Source organism: Molothrus ater, chromosome 3 (genome assembly GCF_012460135.2).
Source record: "Molothrus ater isolate BHLD 08-10-18 breed brown headed cowbird chromosome 3, BPBGC_Mater_1.1, whole genome shotgun sequence".
Taxonomy (NCBI): Eukaryota; Metazoa; Chordata; class Aves; order Passeriformes; family Icteridae; genus Molothrus; species Molothrus ater.
In genome coordinates this window covers 85313819-85338768 of record NC_050480.2, presented here as the reverse complement: position 1 = coordinate 85338768, position 24950 = coordinate 85313819, and the positions used below count along the sequence as shown (strand labels likewise).

Here is a 24950-nt window from a genome sequence, read left to right as displayed (position 1 = left end):
AAGCTTTTTTTAAAACATTCAGCTTTAAGAAAGAACTTCTAACCCTGAAATACATCATGCATTCAATCCTTTAGGAGACTTCAGTATGGAAGGCTATTTGTAAATTGATTACTTAATATGATATGACATAATATAATTACCTTGCTTTATGATAATAATTCCTTCATACATTGATGAAAAGTCAGTAAATACCAAACAACCAAAGACCTGTGTGATTCAAAGGCCATGTAGTCCTTGACAAAAAAGTCAGCAAGTGGCTTTTTAAATTAGAAATCCATGCTATATTTTATTCAGTCAGAGTAGATAAAATTATTCTGTGTTGTGTCCAGGTTCTCTGTGATGAATATCCTTTCTATAATTTCCAAATTCCTCACAGGTGGTTAGTTCAACAAGTGAGAGGCAGAAAAGTACTAAGGAAATAACCGTAGATGCAACAATGACCAATCCACAGTCATTATATAGACTGATAAACTTTATGTGGATAGATCTTTCAGGTATAAACATGTGTGACTGAAATTTAAAATAAGTTCTTTTTGGGTTTGCTGCTTATTTCTGAGCCTGGGGCAGTGTGCCCATTGTGACCAAATTAGTAGAACTGTTTTCCAAAACGTCCTTTCTGTAAGTTCCTCTGGTTCCTCTCTCTCCTACAATTTTCTGTCTTTTGTTGCTGTGGCTGTCAGCTCTTTTCTTCACCTTCTGCTCCTGCCTAGCTCACAGATACTGAGGCACTACTCCCTGAGCCACATCCTGTGGCCTTACCCAAGGCCATTCTGCTTCCAGTAATAGGTGCAGCTGCCTTTCTGATGTCTCATCTTGATCCTGTACCCATCCCCATTTTCTCTTTAAAAACAACTCCAATCTTTGCACCTTCTTTTAACAGGGGGTTGTTTTCTTTTTTCTTCCCCTTTTATCTGCCTCACAATTGTCTTTAATAATTGTACTGGCCAATTCACTGTTCTACTGTCTGTTATTCATGTCTATATAGACTGATCTTCTCTTCCCATTCACCTCTAGAGGCCATAGTAAGTCTTCTTCTGTTCCTCTGTCCTCTGCATTAAGTCTTTCTCAAGTGTTCACTCTCAGAGTGCTAACTTGTACCACAACATGGAGACTTCTCTCTAGTGGCTACAGAACTAGATTTTGGGGGTCTTCATACATTATTCATGGGTTTCCTGTTTGTATTACATAGCCAAGCTTTTATAAAACACTTTTCAGCAATCTTTCCTCATTATAGTACAGTGTGATGATTGGCAGCCAGTCTTTGTAGGGTTTTCCCATCTACCAGCATCCTGTCTTACCCCATTCATTCTTTGCCTTTTGTGCTTGCCTACCCTGTGACTTATAAATAGCCCCAATGTTTTTCATCCAAGTATTATACAAAGAGCGTGCTTCTTTTGTTTTAACTTTTACCAGTAAAATGAAAAAGCAGTATAGCTCTTTAACTACCTTGAACCTCTCTTACTTTTTGCTTGATCTTTTGGAGCTCTGAGAAAAGATTTGCATCTCGTTATTACTGACAGATAGCAGAATTGGCACAAGTAAGATGACTTAGACTCAAGACTAGCCACACACTGTTCTACTCCCTGTGAAAGACATACTGCATGTCCTTGACAGGATAGAGAGAATAATATGTTTTAAAAATAGTTAGAAAGACATAAATCTACAAAGCCATGTCACTAATATGACCTTTAAAAACACCAGCGATTTTCCCAAGCTACATCTGGGAGAAATGGTGTGCATTTGCTCAACGTCTGTCACGATAAGCAGGTTTATATAATTGAGTGTATAGATAGCAGGAAGCTACTTTTGAAGATGCTAATTTATAATTTGCATTGAAGTTCTTCTATGACATTTGCAGTGCAGAGCTATCTGCCTTTCTATACCTGCAAGCTCTTACTAATACACATTGATCACTGCTCATTTGCAACTTGTCTGTGAGATATGTTACTTTATTAAAGTAATATAATTTCCAATGATGCGAATTTTGTCTAATTTATTTATTTATTTACTTATTATTGACAAGATTATTTTATCCAAAACAAAAGTAATGCTTTACTGATTAGCCCCATATCATTAAATTACTTGGCCTGGAGTTACATTCTGGTTACTTTTGTCAGTACCATCAATATGTTCATTTTACTAGAACTCTCCACACAATCTCTTTCTCATCTCTTAGGAAAATTCTTTCTCACCTGCAATTTTGTTTGTAGTTTTCATGCATTTCTATTCCCAGTTGAAATCTAAAGAGCATTTTCTCAGTTATTTTTACATTTTCTTTTGAAAAAGGTCATATCATATTTGACCATAGGAATGTTTTCCATGACTTCACTCTACTAGTTGAACATCTCAAATAAAACTTAATAGTAATAAATGCAGTGTAAGAAGTTTTCACCTGGAGTTTTCTATAGTGAATATATTTATAGACAAAACAGTTCTTTATAGTTTTTTCTTTTCTTTCTAAAAACTCTCATACCTAGTCAAATTCACACAACGAAAAACCTTTGAAAGTGACTTTATGGTTTATCAAAATATATGCAGTGATATACAGGAAAGAGAGGCATCTCAGGCATTTAGTTTGCTTCTGTCACACTGAAAAACTAATCAGCAGAAATGTATGAATATAATGGCTTTCCATGTGAACAGTCAGTATTTTTCCACATATTGCTTTTAAATAAGATCACGAAAGAATCAGTTCTTCAACTATTTCATCATGGTAAAAAAAAAAAAAAAGTGTAACTCTAGAAACTGTAGAAAGTAACCAATTTTATTTTTGAAAAAAAACTGTATTAACTTACCACTGTCTTGATATCTGACTACACATGATGGATCCTTCTTCTGCCTAACATTCTGGTTTGATCCTCAGGTTGGGAGCACAGTCTATTTCAGATGCAGAAAAGGTTATCATATTCAGGGATCTACCACTCGTTCTTGTCTTGCTAACCTAACTTGGAGCGGCATACAATCTGAATGCATTCGTAAGTCTGGGTTCTAGCCTAACTTAGAACAGGGTGCAATTTTAAGAGTTACAAAGTGATACATGTGGAAATTTGTGACAAATTATTTGCTACAAAGATGGGTAACTTTATCTAAAACATACTTTTAAATGTTTTATTTGTTGTTGTTCCCTATTCAAAGACTAAAGGTGTATTTGGGGTATTAATTTGAAGGAAGATTTTTCAGATTTTTCAAATGAAATTCACAATAATTTTATCAGTTTTATTTAAAAAATCTGTTATAGTTAACCTACTGCATTAGCTACTTTAATTAAGCTAAAAATATTTTTGTGTGTGTAATGGATTAATAAAGAATGGAAAGTGACCTGAAATATACGTGGAAATATTTTGTTGCCTAGTATTTTGTGAATCATAAACTAGAACTCAGCAAAACCCATCTTTCCTGGGCTATACATGGTTATGCAAATTTCTTACAGCTCTTTGTGATTTAGAGGACATCAAATAATTATTGTATTAAAATACAATGACCTAAGCTGAAAGTAATTCATTACAATGACTTTAGATTCTTATCCTCTTTTAAATTAACTTTGGGTTGTAGTGAGTGAGTACCACGTGGTACAAAGAAGCATACTGAGCAACCAAATCTATTATAGTTAATGCCTATGACAAAACGTTCTTGAGGAACCTTTATTTCAATTGAAATGCATTTATTTATCACACTAACCACTCTAATTTTCAGAACACAGATTGAAAATGATGCTTGAAGCTGTGATAGTACAATAATTCACAGGACCAATCATTGTATCATGTACAATGGCATGTGCTTCCCCTCATTTTAACTGTTTTCTGATTCCTAGCATGATTTGATTTTGGTTTATTCTTTAAAAATACACAATAGTATCATTTCCATCCCACAATAATATAACTATACACTCTGAGTGTTACTTTTACAAGTAATAGCTACTTGACATTGCTAAAAACTATCCAGAGTTGCCATGCATTTATTTCAAATTAGTTTAATTCTATGGAAACTGCTTACCGCTATGTTTTCTAACTGTAAAAACCCCTTTGCAGCTCATGCTTGCAGGCAGCCAGAAACACCAGCCCATGTAGATGTGAAAGCAATAGATCTTCCTACTTTAGGGTATACTTTGGTGTATACCTGTCAGCCAGGATTTTTTCTTGCTGGTGGATCAGAGCATCGGACATGTAAGCCAGATATGAAATGGACAGGAAAATCACCTATTTGTAAAAGTAAGTCATTACTCAAATGATTTCTTGGATCCTACTGGGTTTGAATTAATTTTCCCTGAAATTTTTGTTTTATTTAGTAGTACTAATTTTTTCCACTTACTATTTAATGACACGCATGGAACAACAGCTTTTATTTTATGAAAGAAATAATGAAGAAATCAAAGTGAACATAACACCTAGAACTCATGGAAGAGGAAAAGGTGTGCAAGTGCACAGACACACATACATCTTTACCCTTAACAACAGCTAACACCACCTAAACAATATTGAGTACTACTTTAGCTGCATTTATCTTTATGTCACAGTCTCTGCACTATAATCCACTTTTATATCACTTTAGTGATAAAATTTCATATAGTTTTCTAGAGTAAATCCAAGTATACAGTTATGAGGTCTGAATTTGATCTTCACACACAAATCAACATGGCTATTAGTTCTCAATTCATAAAAACAAAACAAAAAAAAATTTAGAATATGAATAGAGGAAAAGTAGATGCCATGGGAAAGTTTTTGCAGTATGATTTTTAATTTAAATATAATAAAGTGTCCTGAATAGTTATGATGTTTGAGCAATATTTATTTTTCTTTAATGTATGGGCAGACTTCCTTGATTCAGTGTTGTCATTTGGTCTACATATCAGAATTTATCTTTATTCTGTGTGTCTAAAGGATGATTTTTCAAAGATACTGTATCATTAATAATTTGAGAAAAATTATCTTTTGGGGTTTTTTTTTTGTTTGTTTGGTTTTTTTTTGTTTTGTTTTGTTATTTTATTTATTGAAGATAAAATGCAGTAAAGATTTCTCTAAGATTGTCTTACAGTCTTTAGGTACAATTCTCATTGAGCATCCTACACTTTTTGTGCTTTCTTAGCATGTGATTAGTCTAATTAGTGAACTTCTGCTCCTAAAGAGAAAAAAAACCCCAATATGTAAGTCTTCCAATGGGACACTATCCTTTCTAATGTGCCAAATGATGAGTTCAGAACTTGAGCAGGATCAATGTACATAACTTTTCTGAGTGTACCAGAAATATAGCAAATTGCACTTTTTAATTCAAAAATTGTGACCCTTTCCCATGATATCTGATCCTGTTATATGAATCAAGCTATCTGGTTCTTGCTGGTTTGTGCCATAAATGCATCAGTCTTTCCTAACACAATTTTTACTATATTTAAAATACTATTATTCGTAATTAGATATAGTATTGTCCCTTCTATAAGGCTCTCTTTTATAGCACTGGGACTGATATAAACATTTTAGCCCTAAATGTATGAGATACTTAGCTAACCAGACAGTTTTCCACAGTAAAAATGTTAATTACCTAAATTATTTTCTGATATTTTTGGGCAAGTGGATAGGTTAAACATGTAAAGTATTCAATACGAGTTATTTCTGTTTTAAAAGTGAATCTACTGGATAAAAGATTATTGCATCCAACAGGTATTGTTTTAACATTTTATGAAAAAAAAATACAAAAACCACACAAATATGTTCATGAAAATGATAATTTGTCTTTTTACTTGTAGGTAAAGGAGTGAGAGAAGTTAATGAAACAATAACTAAAACTCCAGGTTTGTATACAAGAAGAGCTTTAGATCTAAATAAATTAAATTGATTTACACCCAAGATTGTTATGGATAATAAAACTATTTCAAATATTTTAGTGAAGTATTTGTTACTAATTTCCAAGGAATATAAATGTTGAGATCTTTCATAATAACAGATGACATGTGAAACCTACACAATGAAATTCTTTCACAAAGAACTTTTTTAAAATTTCTATAGTGCCAATTTTGTGAATTGCACAAAATGTCTTCTCAAACAGACAAAAGAAGTTTATTACACAAACCTCAGATTTGATGTAGTGTTATATCAGAGAGATTGCTATAATGGAGAGCCTTATAATGACTGTATCCTATAATTGCAGGGATTAGTTTCAGTCAAAGTTCTGCCCTTCACATTGCAAGTGCTGTAAGACGTATAAAAACCCCACCCCAAAATCAGTTTTGGAAATATTCTTGGCCATCATTTCACATAAACTCTCCATGTACTCCAATATAAGGTTTCCAAAACAATGTGGACCAGCAGACAGGTGGCAAGGCAGGCAAAATTACTGTTTGTACTGTTTGTAGTCATGAACATGTATGCAATTAACCTATTCCTCCTGCCGGTAACAAAATAGACATATGCATCTGAGAAATCCTCATTCAGAAAATGAAAGTCCTAATTTTGTTTATTAACTTATTCAACAATAAGGAGAGTTGTCACAAAATAAATGAGCTTGCAATTCTATATTTTGATTTTTAGCAACGCTGCAGGGAAAATAAGATTTATGGTTCACACTCATGGCAATTCACAGAAGGACTCTGTAGAGTAGATGGGATAAAAACGTATTTCTGATAATAATTAACCTTTCTGGAGAGTTTATTAGTGAGAGTGTCAGGCGAATCCATAAATGAGTTCTTCTGAAACACATTACTTCTACAGACTCACAATAAAAGAGGATATAGTGTTCATTCATTGTAATCAATATACAGTCTTCCTTTTTTGGAGGCTTCACCTCACCGAACACCTAAGGTATGCATTAATCTGCTACCACACAGGTTTTGAAGTTTCAGTGCCAAATTAAAACTAGACCTAGTTTCCAAATATATTCACTATGCAGAGTATCAGTATAAATTCACATAATATCATGTCCTTTATAACTAGTTTTTATAAGTACTATTTAAAAGCTATTAAAAAAGAATTAAATTCTGTTATTGAAAGTGCCAATAATAGTAAACAGAAAAGTGAAACTGTAACAAATACCAATAATTAAGAAGAAAAAGTTTTAAGTGGTTTTCAAAAAACAGCTGTGCACTATTATTATGTGGTTTAAGATTGTTAATTCTCTTTGTTATAGAACAGTAGGTATTTTGAAACACTTTCTTTACCTTGTTATGTTGACTTCTGATACAATTTGCTTTGCTGCTATCTGTATTTTGGACAGAATTAAGTTAATATTGGTAAACTACAGTTTCTGTAACAGAATAGATTCATGTTCTGGTTTTTCACCTTTAGACAACTGAATGCAAGTTATATTTATTGGTTTGTTGGGGTTTTGTTTGTTTGTTTGTTTGGGTTTTTGGCGGAGCTAATGTCTTCGTAAGCAATAGTAAGCATTTTTACATGACTAAGTTGCAACTAAAGTATTCTTACAATATTCATGTGAGAATTAAGAACTATATTGCTCTGTTTGGTTCCCACTGTTTTCACTGCTTTGTATAGTCTTCAAAATAATAGTTAGGAAGCTGTTTTAATGAGTAACCATGGATTTCCCAATTGTCATGTCCTGAGAACGATCAATGCAGCCAGTGCAGGATTAGAATACTAATAGCCAGTTCATTCTACTATTTTGCATTTGCCCACAGGGAGTGGGACCTTGTAAGTGCTCAGCACAATCGTCTCAGAGCCTCTCCAAAGCAGCATCCATGGGGACTGCAGCAATTATGTTTTAACGTTTAAAAAAACATTGCTGTGGAAGCAGTAATACAATTTTTTCCCCCCTGCTGATTCTGTTCATCTGCAAATGCAAATTCTGTAAATACTGAGTCTGTGGTACTTTTGAAAAGCTTAACAGCTATTATCAATAGAGTTTTTAGACAAACTATGTTCTGAATGTGGTAGATGGAATGTGGTGAAAGTATGGAGTCCTTTTATAAAAGTATGGCATCCTTTATAAAAGTCTTACATAGTATCTCTCTGGGTCCTACCACTAATACTAGATGTTCCCCTTCATTGGAATGTGTTAGAGACACAACTTTGATTAAAAATATAGACAAATAAAAATAATTGTAATATTTCTTTTTAGAATACCAAGTTTCAAATTTAGCTATGTCACTATTGTAGAAGAAATGAGTAGGAAGAAGAGTCTGAAAGACCCTTTACAGAATCCATGTATTTGAAGAAATTATACAAATTCTAAGGACTGTGACAAACCAATTGAAATGTAATGCTACAGATTTTTGGTAGTAAGTTGAGGTAACCTTGCCTAAAGCCCTACTGACTTTTACATAGGAAATGGATCGCTTCCAGTTATTCAAAGCCATTATGCTCAAAGCCATTTAATAGGTCTCTGCTCATTTAGAACCCAGTGACAGAACCAATAACATGCTAATGATGTTTTCAAATCATTCCACACTGAGCTTGAACATTTGCTTGTGACTTTTGCACAACTTTAAGGCAAAAGATATGGAAGAAGTTATTTATCCTTTACTCAACAGTTAATCAGCTCTCTGATTTTCAGATGTCTTGCATGTCAAGTATTATTGCCCTGAGTTTCTTTCTTTATTCATTTTTGCAAGAAGTGATTGGGTAGAGGAGGAAATAGCCGTGGAATTTTTAAAAATGGATACAGAGAATACCTGCACTGATGAATTTCCTTCAATAAAGACAGCTGCTTATATGTGCTCAGAGTTTGACGAAATGCAAAAAAAAAAAAAAAGCAATTATTTAATTTAAGATTTTAATGAGAAGAGTGTTGAAACACTTCTATGTCAGTCTTTAGTTATTTAGAAAGTATTATTCGTAGTGGTCATGGATAGTAAGGGTGAATTTTAATCCTTGCTAGGGCTGTCGTTTTGTCAAGATATGATGTGGTTAGTTAAACAATTTAAAATATGACATCTAATACCTAAATAATTTTTTTATGTAGAGAGGAAAGATACTAATCACATAAAATAAGTAATCCAAATGCATATACCTCCAATAATTCATGCTTCATTTTGTAGGATTTTTACTTCAGATAGTTCAAACTGCAGTTGTTGAGAAACGACAGTTTATTTTAAATTAAAAAAATATTTCATTCTTTGAAAACTTCACTGTTCATAGGTGCAGTAATAGTGTATGGAAAAAAGCTTTGAAGTCTAAAAATGACTGATAAAACTGTACCAGAAATTCAGTCAATTCAGTTGAACATTCATTCATACTCAGTTCAAAATCATCATACAGTGCTGCTTCGATAGATCCATGAAACAAAGGGGATGGCCTAAGACAGTGGCCATCTTGCAGGAAACTCTGGTTTCAGAATACCTTTTCTTTTTTTTCCTCATACCTTAAAGGTACCGGGCTTTAGGGGAGGAGTCTATTGTTTTTCATAGTCTTGAGGACTTTTGCTGAATCACACAAGCTATAAAGTGTGAGGTTATTTGAGAACGTGTACCATGATGGACAGGTGTAGTATATTACAGGCAATTGTGTGGAAAGGTTATTAGATATATTGTCTGTATTGTTGTTCAAATTTTTGCTATAATACCTCCTTAGGACAGTGTATTGATTTTTGAAAAAATTACGAGCATAAGTAAGGCTAGAAAGATTGTTATTTCACTGTAGTTTACTTCTTCGTTTCTTCCCCCCCCCTCTCCCCCCCCACTTCTTTTTAGTTCCTTCAGATGTGTTTTTTATAAATTCGCTATGGAAAGGGTTTTATGAATATTTAGGAAAAAGACAGCCTGCTACTCTCACTGTTGATTGGTTCAATACTACAAGCAGCAAAGTGAATGCCACATTCATTGAGGCCTCCAACATACAGCTCAAATTATCAGGTAGGTTCAGAATTTGGTGTTAAAAAAGTTCTTATAATTTTTTTAATCTGTTCAGTTTTGATGCATTTTCATTCAAATGGAAAATGAAACAAAAACTTTATATTTTTGCTAAAAATAATTTTCTTTTGCAAAAGGAAACGCTTTGATGAAATGGTCTGTGCAGCTTCTGTCACTTCATGTGCAGTCACCCATCTATTTAAGCCATTATATTTCAAATAGATATTGAGGTAGGGTTTATTCATCTCAGCCTGTTGGATAGCATTGGTGCGTTGAACTCACAGGAAATACTGAAGTAGCAGACACAATGTATATAGTAATATTAAGAATTGCAAAGCTGGAAAGCTCAATTAATGAATATTGATTAATATCTACCTTAAAACAATGTGGTATTAATAATGGCATAGCATAATATAGGCATAGATAATTAAATAACATCTTAAATTATACATACCTTACAATCAACATCATGCATTCCTTTTTGCTAATGTAACTGAAGTTCAGAATTAGCCTTTCACCACAGTTCTCTTGAAAGAACATTATCAGCTATCACTATATTTTAAGGTCAAGAGTTCAGAGAGAACTGCAGTAGCTGGTTGCCAAAGAGGAATTTTCTTTTACTGCAGTACTGATATCTACTGTAGCAATATACTGTAGTGATGTCAGTAAAATCCATTTTTTCCCAGATCAAGGAAATTCCAGGAAAGTAGTTCCATCTGAATTCCTGAAATACAGTGTAAAAACATGACTGCCCTATTCTGTATAAAATTAAATTATACAAATCTATCTTTGCATACTCTTATCAAGTATGGTGAAGCAAAAGATCAGTTAAATAAGATCCAGCCTTAAATCTTGAGGTTTTTCATGTTATGAAATTCTTTTATTAGAGAGTGTTTTCTACAAACTGTTTTAGTTCTAAAGTGACATACTTAGATTTTAAGAACTATTTGAACAAACTGGTTGAAAATTTGTTGAAAAGGTATGCCTTGCCTCCTTTATTTTAATAGGTGTTTATAAGAAGGAAGAAGCCCATCTGCTCTTGAAAGCTTTTCAAATTAAAGGACCAAGTGACATTTTTGTAAGCAAGTATGAAAACGACAACTGGGCACTAGATGGTTATGTAAGTACCCAGGTTGCCATGGATAAAGATGACTGAGATTCAATTCTGAAGTAATTTGTGATTATCTATGTACATATGTCCATTTTTTTGTCTTACAAATATGTAATCCAGCACTTTGGATCTCAGTGTAGAGATTGGATTACCATTCTCTTTCAGAAATATGTATACAAGCTTCTATCTACTGTACTCTGATTAGAATTTTTAGTATATAAAAGGGAAGGAGGAGTGAATCAGCATATTTTGCCATGGTTTTGCCTTGTTTCCTTAGATCGGAGTGTAATTTTACCCTTAGTAATACTGTCCTTTTTTGGTTTTGTAAATAGTTCACTGTAATAAAAGTACACCTAATCTTGAAGGAAAGCAGTGTTTTACATTTTGCATTTCTTCTTTCTGCCTCATGATACTTTCTATGGAAAAACGTTTTAAATCTGACAATTCAGAAGGCTTCTATATCTGCATACCAATTCAATTATGAGTATGGCATTTCAAGAATTTTAAAACCCAGCTATATACATTAGGTATTTTTAAAAAATTCCAGGTGTTATTTTGAATACCAAATAAATAAAACATTTTACATGATAAATATTGTATCAGCATAGAAAAGTCACTACTATTTTAAAGGCTATGTGTGAAAATCTGTGCTCCATATTATCTAATCTGAGTCACAAAAAACTGGCTAAATGTTATTTATTAATTTCAGAAATCCTTTTTTCTCTTTCAACATATTTTAGGTATCCTCAGGGCTTGAAAGAGGAGTTTTTACTTATCAAGGTGATATACATGGAAAAGACTTTGGAAAATTTATGCTCCAAAGACAAGGTACATGCTTTCATAGATCTTAAATATGTATCATCTTTTGGGGTCTTGCAAGAATGAATTCAAAGAATTACTCAGCTATTTAGATGAAGTAGTCATGTTTATTTTACACTACTCCTATTACAAAACACAACCAAATATGCATATTTGAAATATACAGTTCAAATCCTAATTTAACTCTGCTTAACACTTTACTATCATAGGTTTTCAAGTGTAGCAACCTAATAAGTACAGGATGCTCTTAAAAAGAATGCCATTGGAAGCACTTGCATTTCTTTTTGAAAGTACCAGGGATATTATGCAATGAAAACACATTTCCTGCTTAAATATATAAATTGTAGTCAGAATCATATAAGAAATAAGAAGGACAGAACCAACCCTAATTTTAACAGTGTCATTTGGAGAGTCCCTATTGCTGGTGAATGTTTTCAGAATGTATATGTATTTGGACAGAATTTTACTGTCAAAAATATTAAATAAGTGTCTGAGGTATGTCTTACAGCTATGGGCTCAAGTGCTCTAGCAGCTGGGATAAGACTAGTTATTTTTCTCATAAAATAGTTTTATCATAAAAAGTAAAGTATTTACTTATGAAATATTCACTCATAAAACATTTTTGGCAAATACTAAGTGTAGGTATCTGCATTTTCTGATGCTGTAACTATTGCAAAGTGGTCAAAGCACAGTATATACACAGAAAAGTACTGGTCTAGGAAGAGGAGACTGCCTAGCCAATACTCTATGGCAGACTGTGTGTACATTTTATAAATTGCCTTGGTTCCATTAGCTTCGCTGCTGCTGTACCCAGTGCTCTTTAGAGTTCTGTTGAATTTCTTTTGTAGTTGTTTGCTCTATCAAGGGCTGTAATAGAGTTATGCTGTGGATTTGCTCATCTTGGCCATCTCTTAAATTGCTAAGTATGTTTAGTGACTAGGGGCAGAAACCCATCTCTTCAGAGTCCCAGCCTAAGAACTGATTATTGAGGCCGAATACAAATTCAATCTTCAGAATAAACTCTTGTGTAGGACAGATTATGTGACTGCCTGTACTTTCATGTAATCTTTACTATGGCATATCTAAGCTGCTTTTGTTTTCTGATTTTAGCTATCATACTGTAAAAGTAGAGCATCAACATTTGTTCAAACATGTCTCTGTTAAGCAGCCCTTGTTACCTTGACACAGTAAGAATGTGGTTTGTTGTTTCTGTTTGAGGGGGATATATATTTGTATTTGCTATTATTTTAAGCAAGATCAAAAAATATATCCATGGTTTGCCAGGTACCTAAAATAAAAGCTGGATTCTATGTGAAATTAATAACTCATAGTGGTAATTGAAGAATAAGCAGAAAGTTAAACAGTTAGAGAATTCTCTGGTGGATGTATTCTACAGTAGTGGAAAATATTGTTGATATCACCCTTTAGAGCTGTGATATAAGAGATCAGTTTGTATAAGGCTAGTAAGGAGCTGGAGTGTCCAAGTTAATCCTGCATTCCTGGACTGAGGACCTCTCATCTTCAGCTTTGACATCCTGGTAGAGAGCTTGCTGCAAATGCAGACACCATCTCTTTTACAAGATTGCTAAATAGGCACTGACTTTCTATAAATTCCTTATTCTCTGTTGAATAATTAACAGCTAAAAGGAAACAGCAAATTTCTATCCAATATAGGTAATATTTGTCAATACCCTCTTATATTCAAGGGTAATTGGCTTTTGTTTATAAGTCTATTCTGTTCATGAATATTTCGCTGAAATGATGATCTCATATATCCTCTGTCTGAAGACTTAACATATTTCTGGTTTTTAAGTTTAATTATTTGCTGCCTTTACAGTAAGCCAAAAGTATACATAAATTGGTGAGTACATAAAGCAGTGTGAAATTCTCCATCTGCAAGCATATTTCAAAGACAGCATTTATGGAGAACTACTTGGTCAAATGGGAAAGACCAAGGTATTTTATAAATAATTTTCTATAACACAATGCTAGAAAAAGACTGGTCTCAGTGGGTATCACAGAATATTCTGGGTTGGAGGGGACCTGCAAGGAAAATCATGTCCAGCTCTTAAATGAATGACTCATACAGCAACCAAACCCACAATGTTGGCATTATTAGAACTGTGCTCAAACAACTGAGTATGCTTAGTCTTTGAACTTAGTGACATGAAAACAGAAAGAACTTTTCTTTCTTAGTACTTTTTATCCTCTCTCAGAAGCAATTTTAGTTGTAGCTTTGGAAAACAATGCAAAGGACAAAGAGATCTGTTATAAATCTGCTTAGAGAACTAGAACTGTACTTGAGCCTTCTTAAAAGGCCCAAGTTGTGACACCAAATTATTTAACCTCTTTTGTCCAGTAATCTAATTTCTGAGGGCTTTTTGTCTGTTAGTTTATAGCAACTTGGTTTTTAAAAGGATGAAAGTCTGTGGCCTAGTTCAGTTTCAGCAATTGCTGAGTGCCTATGCCTCAACACTAAATTTATAGAAGATGTTTATTCTAAAATCTTGTTCATTCCAATCTGGACACTTCTTTTAAAATTGTGTAAGAAGTGACTTTGTGAGAAGAGAAACCTTCTTCACAAAATTATTATTTCCTGTATTTATTTTCTCTGGAGAAATAAAATAACCCATCTCTTTTCTTTCCTCTAAGTACTTTTTGACTTGTCTTGATTGATATAAGATATTAACAAAAAACGAAATATGCATAATTAATTTGCATCTGTGTTATATTAGATCAATGGCTGTGGAATACACATCCATTACTGGAAAGTTAATCAACTCTTAAAAGTGTTGAATATCATGAGATGTGAATTTTAAATTTCATTCTATAAATCATCCTTCCTCTCCAGACCAATTCACAGAACTTCATCATTCACAAGAAAACTCTACATCTAAACAGGGTACTGAAAGAGTGCCCTGAGAGCTCCAGAGAGAGCTCCACAAGAGCTCCAGAGTACAGAGCTGTTGTGTGCTAGCTAAAGTGTAAACAGGCATCTGGAGTAATGAGCTATGGAACTGTTTGTTAACACATGTCTACACCCAGTGAGGCACCTATCCAGAGTGTTTGCTGTCCAACAGGTTCAATCAGGTGAAGAAGCTCCAGCCTATGTTGTTCCTTGGAAGCTGCTGATTTTCTTTCTGTGTTGGTATTTTTTTCTCTTAAATCCTTGACCTGCTAACCATCCTTGTCTCAGAAATTACTCTTAGGCATGCAATTCTACTTTTCTTAATCTTGCATGGCTTTTGCTGTCACATTTTCTCTGATTTGAACAGCATTTCTCTTAGTAAGACTGAGCCATGCTGTACAGATGCCAGTCAACTGAACCCCTGAGCTAGGAGCCAAAGGAGAATGCGTATGATAGATGCACATAATGATAAGAAAATATTTTTTAATCAGAGAATCATGGAATGGCTCTGGTCAGAAGGGCAGGGTTGGCACCATGATCAGGTTGCACAGTATTTTCTTTTAAAAAGTATTATTTTCTATTAGTTATAAATGACAACACTTTTCAATCACCTCAAGAATAAAAATACACAGCTTGTACATTAATGAATTCACTGTGTGTTATCAAAATTTGAATTCAGCTGACTGCTGCTGTTTTAGGAAACTAAAGCCCGGTTATTACATGAACTGTTAAAAAAATCCCAAAAACATTTATAATCTTACTGAACATCCCTCTTTTAAATAACATGTTTTCCAGTGACAAGATATGGCTGTTTTAATGAAAAGTAAATAAAATTATCTTTTGCATATATTTTGTATGTATATTTAGGTATTTCCACTTTTCTGTTTTTAGATGTGGTAGCAATTACTACTGCCTTAGTTTGGGCAGTACAATAATAATGCTGTCAGGAGAATGAGAAAGTTCACATCAGGATATGTTTAATCACAAACAGATCTGAAAATTATTATAATGAGTAGACCAGACCATGTTGAAATTATACTGAGTCTCATACATGACTGAAATTCAGATTATGCAAAACTGCAGTGAAGGTTTTTTTCCTAATGAAAAGCACATGCAATGCAGAGTTTGAACCTGGTCAACTCAAGGTTGAAACTCGCCAATTAAAGCTTGTAAACTTCAGTCAAAAATTTCTAGTTTTGTTACCTTAAGTGTGGTACTTCAAAAACTGTAGAGATACAGAATATGTGATTACCTCCACTAGAAGTCTTGTGTAAAGTATTAAATGTGAATCAGTTATCCAATATAGATAACTTAAAAGAAACTCTTTAAGTGTAAATTTGTTCCTGATTTTAAATCTTGAGCTACACAATACTCTTTAAAATTAACTAAATAAACCAAAAAGGTCCCACTGAAAATTGTTTTTTATGAATTTTATAGTTTTTCTGCTGCTTGTACATTAAAATATATCTATCATGTGTGGCATGATGATAGCTTTGAGATAGAATTTAAGGCTTCATTGATGACACATATTTCTATTTGAAATTTGTATAAGAATTTGAATATTAATTCCAGATTTTTTTTGGTGTAAGTTGACTTCTATTAACTGTTTGGCCTACTGTAGTTTGTCTGTTTTCAATTTAGACAAGTTAGAGGATGTCCAGTACATGTACAATGCAGAACAAATATATAAATTTACGCCAAATATATTTCCACAGCTTGAGTTTTCCGACAAGTACTGTATTACCAAATCCCAAGATTTTTATAAAATGGTTGTGTTCTAAAACAGTTCAATGTTAAGAGTAGTATGATGAAGCTCATAACATGATCCCATCTACCACAATAATAGGTTTATTAATTTGAAAAGGTTTTCCTTCACCAGTTCTGCAGAGAAATGTGTAGAGAAGTCTAAAACATGACAGAAGGTTAAGACAGTGAAAAAGATTTTAGTGCAATATTTTGTCATATTTTAAGTGATCAAATGTAGCAATTCTGAAATTCCTAGGGAGGTTGGCTTCATTTTAAAGGCCACTTAGTTACTTCCTAAAATTTAGTACATTTTTTTAAATTAAATGTGCCAAAGCTTGTTTAATATTGACACTTGGAAACATCTATGGTTTAAAGATGTCTCACAGTAAAAAAAACTTATTTGCCTTTTCCATTGAGCTTGAACTGCAAGAAATCATAGAATGGTTAAATGATTTGGGTTGGAAGAGACCTTAGAGATAATTTAGTTCCAAACCACCTACTGTGGCCAGGGGTATTACTCACTAGATCAGGTTGCCAGTGCCCCATCCAGTCTGACCTTGAACATTTCCTGGGATCATAGGAGAATTATTACTTCTCTCTCTGTTTTTTTGTTTTCTCAGTTTTTGAACTTAGATGTTTTAGTAGACTGGTGAAATTAGCATAGTGGCCATGTCTCTACTGTATAACTGGTTTTCACTAGAGTCCTAAAAAGACTGATTGATGCTGCTGCTATCAATGAGGGAGTTGTGGTGTTTGAAACACCCTGTACTGGTGGTTTGGAGCATTTCTAAAAGGTAAACAGCAGTGTCTCCTGTTCTTCTCCACTCTTAATAGCAATAATACCCCAGAATATCAAGCACAGATACTTGTCCAAGCCCATCCTCTCTGCGCATTTCCTCTATCCTGGTCTTTCTTTCTTGAATGGGACCTATATTGCTTTCTGAAGAGCTGTGAGTTCAAACTGGCAACATGAAGTTGGATCTCAAAAACCATTTTTTCCTATAAAATTTTCTGTATTTTTCATCATTAAATTGTCTTTCATCCTTCACATTTTGAATTACCAAGGTGGTCAACTATTTAAGCAACTTAGCAATGTGTCTCTTTACACTGATGAAAAAATGTGTTCTGCAAAATGCTTTACAGTCCAGGTTATCTGCCTGTCCACAACAGGAGCCCAGCAAGGCCGTGCCACAGGCCACTGCGTTTGCATTCTCTGCACTGTTCTATCCACAGCTGCTGGAGGGACGTGGACACAGGTGCAGACTTGGGAGGGCTTCTGAGCCGAGGAGAGCCACTGTTTTATTGCAGTCACCTCAGTTTTTCCTTCCTTGTTCTTGTTTGTTGTGGTCTTTCATTGCTTGCTGTTTCCAAGATGAATATTGAGACTGCTGGCATACAGTACTTTTGCAGAATTAATTTGTTTTTTAGAAGTCATATGGCTTAACTTTATTAAATTGAGTCATCATCAGATTATTATGTCAATAATCATAATTATTTTACTTGCTGAATACTATTTTCAGATAATTTTGATAGTTATTGAAATATCGTGAAGTGGTATTAACAGTATTTATACTATGATTCTGCATGCTATTTATTTCAAGTTTTTAAATATAATTATTTGATCAAGACATCATCTTCTTTAACTCTTGAATAAAAAGGACATCATTAGCTATGTAACATGGGGATTTTTTTCTCCCCGTAGATAATGTGGAAATTTTATTTCTGCCCATTTTGTTTCATTTCAGGTCCTTTAAGTGCAGACACAGACCTTTCAAATCACTATTATGGTACAAACAGCAGTTCAGTTGCAGCTGCCATCCTGGTACCATTCTTTGCTCTAATATTATCAGGGTTTGCATTTTACCTCTACAAACACAGGTATTGTAAATATTATTTATTCAATAATTTAATAAGTTTCTTTGTTTGATTTTGATAGGTAACTAGAGAACACTGTGCTAAAAGCTTTTAAGAACATCTTTGCTCTAGAAAGACAAATATTTCTAGGTATTCCCATGAAGGAGTTCAGTGCAGGGCAGTTCTTAATGGTGTACATTTTGGAAAATGAGTTGCTCTATTAAGGAGCAAAAACCTTTCAACCTTCTTGGTTCGTTAGGCTGAATCAGATTGAAATCTGAGGTCACATGTTCTATGTTTTCATTTTAATGCCTTATTAAATTGAATGTATGCTGCTTCTTTCAAAAAGCTTATTAGTACTAATTATACAAGCTGAAAAATCCATAAATCCCATGAGGGAACAGCCCATAATGCGACTACTTATAGTATGTGCTGATTCAGCTAGTGATTACTATAAGAATTGACACCACTTCAGGTCATATGAATCTTTTCTATGTCACTAGATAATAGAATAAATCTGACAATGTTGTCTGAAATCTGGTTTGAAGGCTGATATTTATGTATCCACTGAAAATTAGTTCATTCTGAGAACTATTTGCAAAATAGTATATAACAGGAACATGCTTTTTAAACTTTTGTACTATAATCCTGACACCAAGAGTATTTTGTGATTGCAAGAAATCACAAAGACAATCTGAGGTCTACCAGTGCCCTACAATGCAGTAGACTGTCTGCCCTCCTCAGCATTAGATGGTTTGGGAAAAATAAATTGCCGTGGGGCTTGAACTTGGGAACTGCAGTTAAAAATGATCCATGTCCTGAAATATAGTATAGCCTTTTGTTGACAAAAACTGCTCAGGAAGAGCTGTCAACTATGTCTTCAAATTTGATTTTGTAAGACACTTTTCTGATGCCTTCAAGCCCACATTTTCAGACAGCTTCTGTTCTGCAGTGGTGGGGGGAGCTTTAAGAGCATCATGAATGCCCAGGCATTTGGACCTGGAGAAGAAATAGAATGAAAAGTGAATATTGCTTAGAAAGAGGAGGCAAACTCATAAAAAATTATTTTGTGACATAGGGGTACATTTTGTAGTTTTTCCTGTGAAATTTTTAATGCCCTACAGGAGCAGTAGAGATATGTATGTATTTAATAGAGATAAAACTCATTCTTTAGACAAGCAGCTATAATCCTTCTGTTAATGGTATGGCTGGTGCAGCATTACAGTTCTGCCTGCATTTGAATTATATTTGAGATAGGAGATGTTTCTCATAACTTAGTATTTCAAATAATATTTTTCCCTTTCTTATATTTTCAGTGAATTTCTTACACTAAACTGCAGGTTTTAGAGGCAATATAAGTGTCATATTTCTATCAAAAAACTAACAAGTTGATTAGTGAGGTAAATTAATTTTAGGTCAAACTTTATTCTTTTCAAAAGAAAGGATGTTCCAATGGAAAGAGAACAGAATCTATAAGTCCTGAAGGGTCTTTCTTGAAATTACATTAATGATCAGAGTAACAGCATGAAACTTTCAAAATGATGCAATGGTAGTTATGTCCCTAGGGGCTCTCTGTAACAGAGAACTTGAAGGTCTTAGCGTACAATTTTATGGCTGTTTCTGCTGTGCTATATCACACAAACATCATCTAATTAGAACCAGGGTTGTTAAATCTTTTTTACACAGTTATAGCTGTTATCTGGCTGACAGGATTACTTCAGGAATGAAGACTGCATCCCAAATTTTCTGAGCAAAATTAAAATATATTTAATTAATTTTACTTAGGGAAGGTCCTAGTTAGTTTCTAAGATTGTTTAGTAGTTATAAAATTAAAATAGGCATAAAAAATATTTATTAGTAGCAGAATTATTTCCATGTTGTCAATTTCCACTAGTGATAGCTTTCAGTGACAGCTTTTCCCCTATCTGCTATCCAAAACAGAATAATTTTATAAGAAGAACTTGACTTTCAAGAACCCTTTTCTGAAGTTATAAGAAGAACTTGACTTTCAAGAACCCTTTTCTGAAGTTATATAATGAGGTTATAAATTGTTTTATTAATCACCAAGCACTTACATTTTGCAGTCTTTTATCTCCTTTCTTGCCTTATTACAATTATTTGTATAAAACAATATACTGAACTTATTATCTTTCTTTAGAGACTTCTAGATACTAAGAGATTTAAGTTTAAAATATTAGTATATAATATCATAGGATATTACTTTCTAAATATATCAGAAAAACTGCACAGTTCTGGTTTATTTTTATTTAATTATTGTCTTAATTTGTTCTAACAGAGCTTTGCATAAAAATGTGAATGTTTCTGAAATTTTGATAAATCTTTCATGGTAATAAAACACTATCTAAAAGAAAAGATTGGTTAGTTTCAGTATCATTTGATGCTGAATTGACCACATTTATGTGAATATCAGTCAGGATTTGATCAATCTGATTACAGGTGTTTGGGCAAGGTATTTAGCAGCGTTTATTGTTGGTATGGAGGTAGAAAGGCATGCTGTGGGAGATCTACCTGGAATAAATGGAATTGCAGACACTTACCTGGAGGCTACTACCACTAGCAGTGCAAGATATTCTGGACACTTGTTGTTGTATGTAGACAGAGTGGAAATATTAGAATGTCTTATTGCTGATGATAATTTCCTGTCTTTTTTTTCTCCAGAACGAGACCAAAAGTACAGTACAATGGATATGCTGGACATGAAAACAGTAATGGACAAGCTTCATTTGAAAATCCCATGTATGACACAAACTTAAAACCCACAGAGGCAAAGGCTGTGAGGTTTGATACGACTCTGAACACAGTTTGTACAGTGGTATAGCCTTCAGTGCCCAATATGACTGATTCATAGCCATACCTCTGATGGACAAGCAGTAATTCCTTTGGTGCCATATACCAGTTTCCCTTCTCTTGGCTTTGCTGCTGTAATCTTTAACATCTTCTGTCAGCCTACATGCAGCTAAATTTTCTGGTAAAAACGTGTCAGTCTTCGGGGGATCAGACAAAGAATATTTTTTCATCTTAAAGTTGGATCAAAATGCCTGGCTGCATCTGCTTCAAACCAAGGCACACATTAAGGAAGACTGCCAAGTCATGCCAATTTGTCATATTTAATGCCTCAGACTCTCATATTTGTATGCGGCTGAATGCCTTTCAATGTGTTCTTCTGGGCACTTGGATAAATCCTTTGAGTACTGTGACAAATGATAGCACCACAGATTATCCCTGGGAATATTCTGAAGAAATAAAGCTCTCTTGAAGAAGGAGACAGCCTTCCTTGAGGTTGCATACACTTGCAAATGCTTTACCATTGAAATCTTGCTAAAATTAGGAAAACTTACAGTATATTTTATTCATAGGGCAGTTTTGCCTATTCCCCAATCAACCGTTAATATCGCAAAATATTAATGCACAATTTTTTTTTGCACTAGGGTGTAATGGCTGACTGAGTAAGATACTGGTAAAAATATACAGGGTTTCTACACACTGTCCATTGTATATAGACATTCACTCACTCTTTGCCAAGCAAAACATTCCACAATAAATTTACTTGGAGTATTAAATTGACCCCCATGTTTAGCATCAGTTAAAATCTTGTGCTATAGAGGATAATGTTTCTTTTGTCAGTTTTTAACTAAACTTAATTGTAAACATGATTACAAGTCACTGGAGACTTTCAGCCAGAACAAGAGCCGATTTCTAAGAAATTTTCATTGCCACTATTGTTTTCTTCTGAAATTGGTCATCAATCACCACTGTCAGTATCATAGTATTTAACAGCAGGGGGGTTAGCAGCTATTGCTGCTTGCCATGTACAAATGTGAATAGTAATTTATTTTAGATAGCTCATAAAGCCTGTGAGCCTGTGCTCATAATACAGTCTTCCCCTTTGCATTTTTTTTTCCATTTTTCCTTTAATATGACATCATTTTCTGATGTTACATGGAACTAAAACACATTACAGTAGCATAGAAAAACACAGGGCAAATTGTCCATAAAAAATGGTCATTCAGTTTCTACTTTGAACAAAGAGAAATATTCAGCTATCTTTGCTTTGTTTATTTTAAATTTTATTAAACACACTGCTTACTGCTTTTCTACTCACAGAGTTTGACAGAGATATTTATACATATAAAGGTTGAGTAATCATTAGTGTTTGCACAGAATTAGAGGTTTTATTGAATGAAAATAAACAATCAAAAATGCCATTGGGCAGATTAATTAAACTGAGTTTTAGGAAATCATAGTAAATAATAACGCAAAATCTGGTTTTAGTCATATACATTGAGTTCAAAATACAGAAAAGATGTTTTGCTTTTCTTCTAATTCAGGGCTGTTTTTTGGATGCTGTTTTTTTGTTTTACTTTTCTGAATTTCAAAATTTCCTATTGTCCTATTGCTATCTAAGCCTGTTGAAAAGTTTTTTCTGAACTCCATATGTGTGTAGATCTGGCTGTTATACACAAAACAAAAAGGTAATATAAGCCCAGTAACAGGTTTTTCAGCTAATGTTGCGGAATGCAACAAAAATTTCAAAGGTAACCCTTGGTCAGCTTAACAACTGGATCTGTTCGATGAAAAATACCAGCAATATAATACATAATAATTGTAGGGCCTTCAGCTGTTACATTCTTTATATGAGCAAGAAACTCTGAAGAAAATTTAATAAATAATCCTTTCCAGTCAGTTCCTTGTTAATTTTGTTTGTAGTTTTTTGCTTTCTTTTTTGTTTTTTTTTTTTTTTCTGAAGCTATTGTGCAGTAAATTTCATTTAGCTGTCCCATCTCAGAGCCCTTCACATTTTCTGAGAAAGAACAGTCATCAGGTAAAAGTTGTCCTAATCCTCCCCCACACAGAGGCAGTTGCTTGGCAAATGAAGAGCTTCTGTAGGAACAGTGGGCTAGGAAGGAGGATATTGTCTGAGGAAAGTTTCTGACTGGTGTTAAAAATTGACGTTACTTCATTAAAACTCTTTCTGTAGTGGCAATGACAGAAAAAAAATAGAATTTTGAAAACAAAATACATAGCTTTTATTGATGAGTTCTAGTCTTGTCATTACAGTGTATGCTTCAGTGCCCTGTCTCACTGTGACCACCAAGGAATGTGTTGGAGGAAAAAGGAGAATAGTTAAGACCATAGTTTGGTTTTTTGTATTAGTGTGCCCAGATTCCATGAATCCATTATCCAGTGGTTCATTTTGAGAGGTAATGTAACAATTGCTTGTCCTGAGTGAGTGCTCTTTGATCAGGGACACTCAAGAGGACCACAATAACAAATTATCCTAGGAAGTTTGCTTGGAGTGTTTGATTAAGCAGCAGCTTCACACTGGAAACCAAGCAAAACCAAAGTACTGCAGTTTAATCAGTTCTACCCACACCTTTCAAATTCCTCTCCTTCTCCACTGTGTTTGAGTCCTCTGTTCAGGTTGGATCTCCTTCTCCTGAAGTTATTATACAGAGGGCTGTGTATGCATGCACTTAGATATGGTGCTACTTCAGAGTGAGGCTCTTAAGATGATGTGCAGTGGCTGGGTAATGGCAGCCAGGAAATCTTTTTTTTTTTCATATAAATGCAGAAGACTTTTCCCCCAGCGTTGACCAGATCATTATGACAGGCTAATAATACATGCTATATTTTTTTTAAAAAACAGGTTATGTGCTTCAAAGCTGTTAAAAACTGCTGCTTGTATCACACATCTTGCCTTTCTCCAGGCTAGCTGCAATAATTTTTTTTTCTTGTGTAAAATATTTTGTAAACAAAAAAGTTGTTATTAAAAAAATAAAAAAAAAAGGGGTGGGGGTGGGGGGACTGGGGAGAACGCCCGCATAATGACCAAGTCAATCTAATTTTCATTCCCACTATTCCATTCTGCCATTTCACTACATGCTGCTGTGACATGAAGTAGGTGCAAAAGAACTTTTTGTACAGAGATATATTTTTTATGAAGAATTTGTAAAATTATTAAATATGATGTACTTTTTTGATTAATGTAGGTAAATTGTTAAAAATAAATGTTTTTACAATACAAAAAGAAATTGTAATTTTCCCAATAATGTAAAATTTACCATATTTAGCTGATTTTCAGTTCTGATCCTATTACACTTGTATTAATATTAAAGTGGCCTGTTAAAAATAAACAGTATTCTCTTTTGAAAAAAAAAAAGAAGCAAACATAAAATACTGTAATATAGCCTGTGCAATGCCACCTACCTTGAAAACAAAACCAGAGTTCTAATTAAATATTTAATTTTAGATTTTCATCTATTGTGTGATCTCTTCTTATCAACTTTGTTCCTTCTATTTCCTTTTATGCTTTTAAATCTCAGATACCAGTTTTTATTATGTAATGTTTCAACAGAATGTTAGTCTTGTCATCTTATGTTTTCAAGCATTTTGTAACTTAGGAAAAAAATTCAGGCTCTCTCTAGTGAGGTCGGATTTACCTCCTGTTATGTTACAGATTCAGATTTTAAAATGTGACTTAAATTTTTTGGTTATTTATAAAAAATAACTGGTTTATTCTTCCATAAGCCTGCATCCTATCCATGGAACTGATGGATCACATGGAGCCAGAGGTATTTCCAATTTTAATATCTGAGAACTAGTTCTTCAAATGTACATACTTTGAATGAAATAAAAAGGCTTTTTAAAATGCTTTTATACATAAAGTTAGCTATATATATTAATGTTTTCAAATCAATATA

The 24950-nt window shown here is 33.6% G+C and overlaps 1 protein-coding gene across 1 annotated transcript in view; it reads left to right on the top strand.

Annotated features, from left to right (window-relative positions):
• Positions 1-24506, top strand: part of CSMD1 (CUB and Sushi multiple domains 1) — a 1073317-nt gene extending 1048811 nt beyond the window's left edge. The window contains 8 exon segments of the mRNA XM_036380277.2: positions 2864-2975; positions 4029-4208; positions 5738-5782; positions 9632-9793; positions 10798-10910; positions 11642-11729; positions 18120-18252; positions 20908-24506. Coding sequence (XP_036236170.2) covers positions 2864-2975; positions 4029-4208; positions 5738-5782; positions 9632-9793; positions 10798-10910; positions 11642-11729; positions 18120-18252; positions 20908-21067 — 993 coding nt within the window. The 3' untranslated portion in view covers positions 21068-24506.
• Positions 24507-24950: the final 444 nt, after the last annotated feature.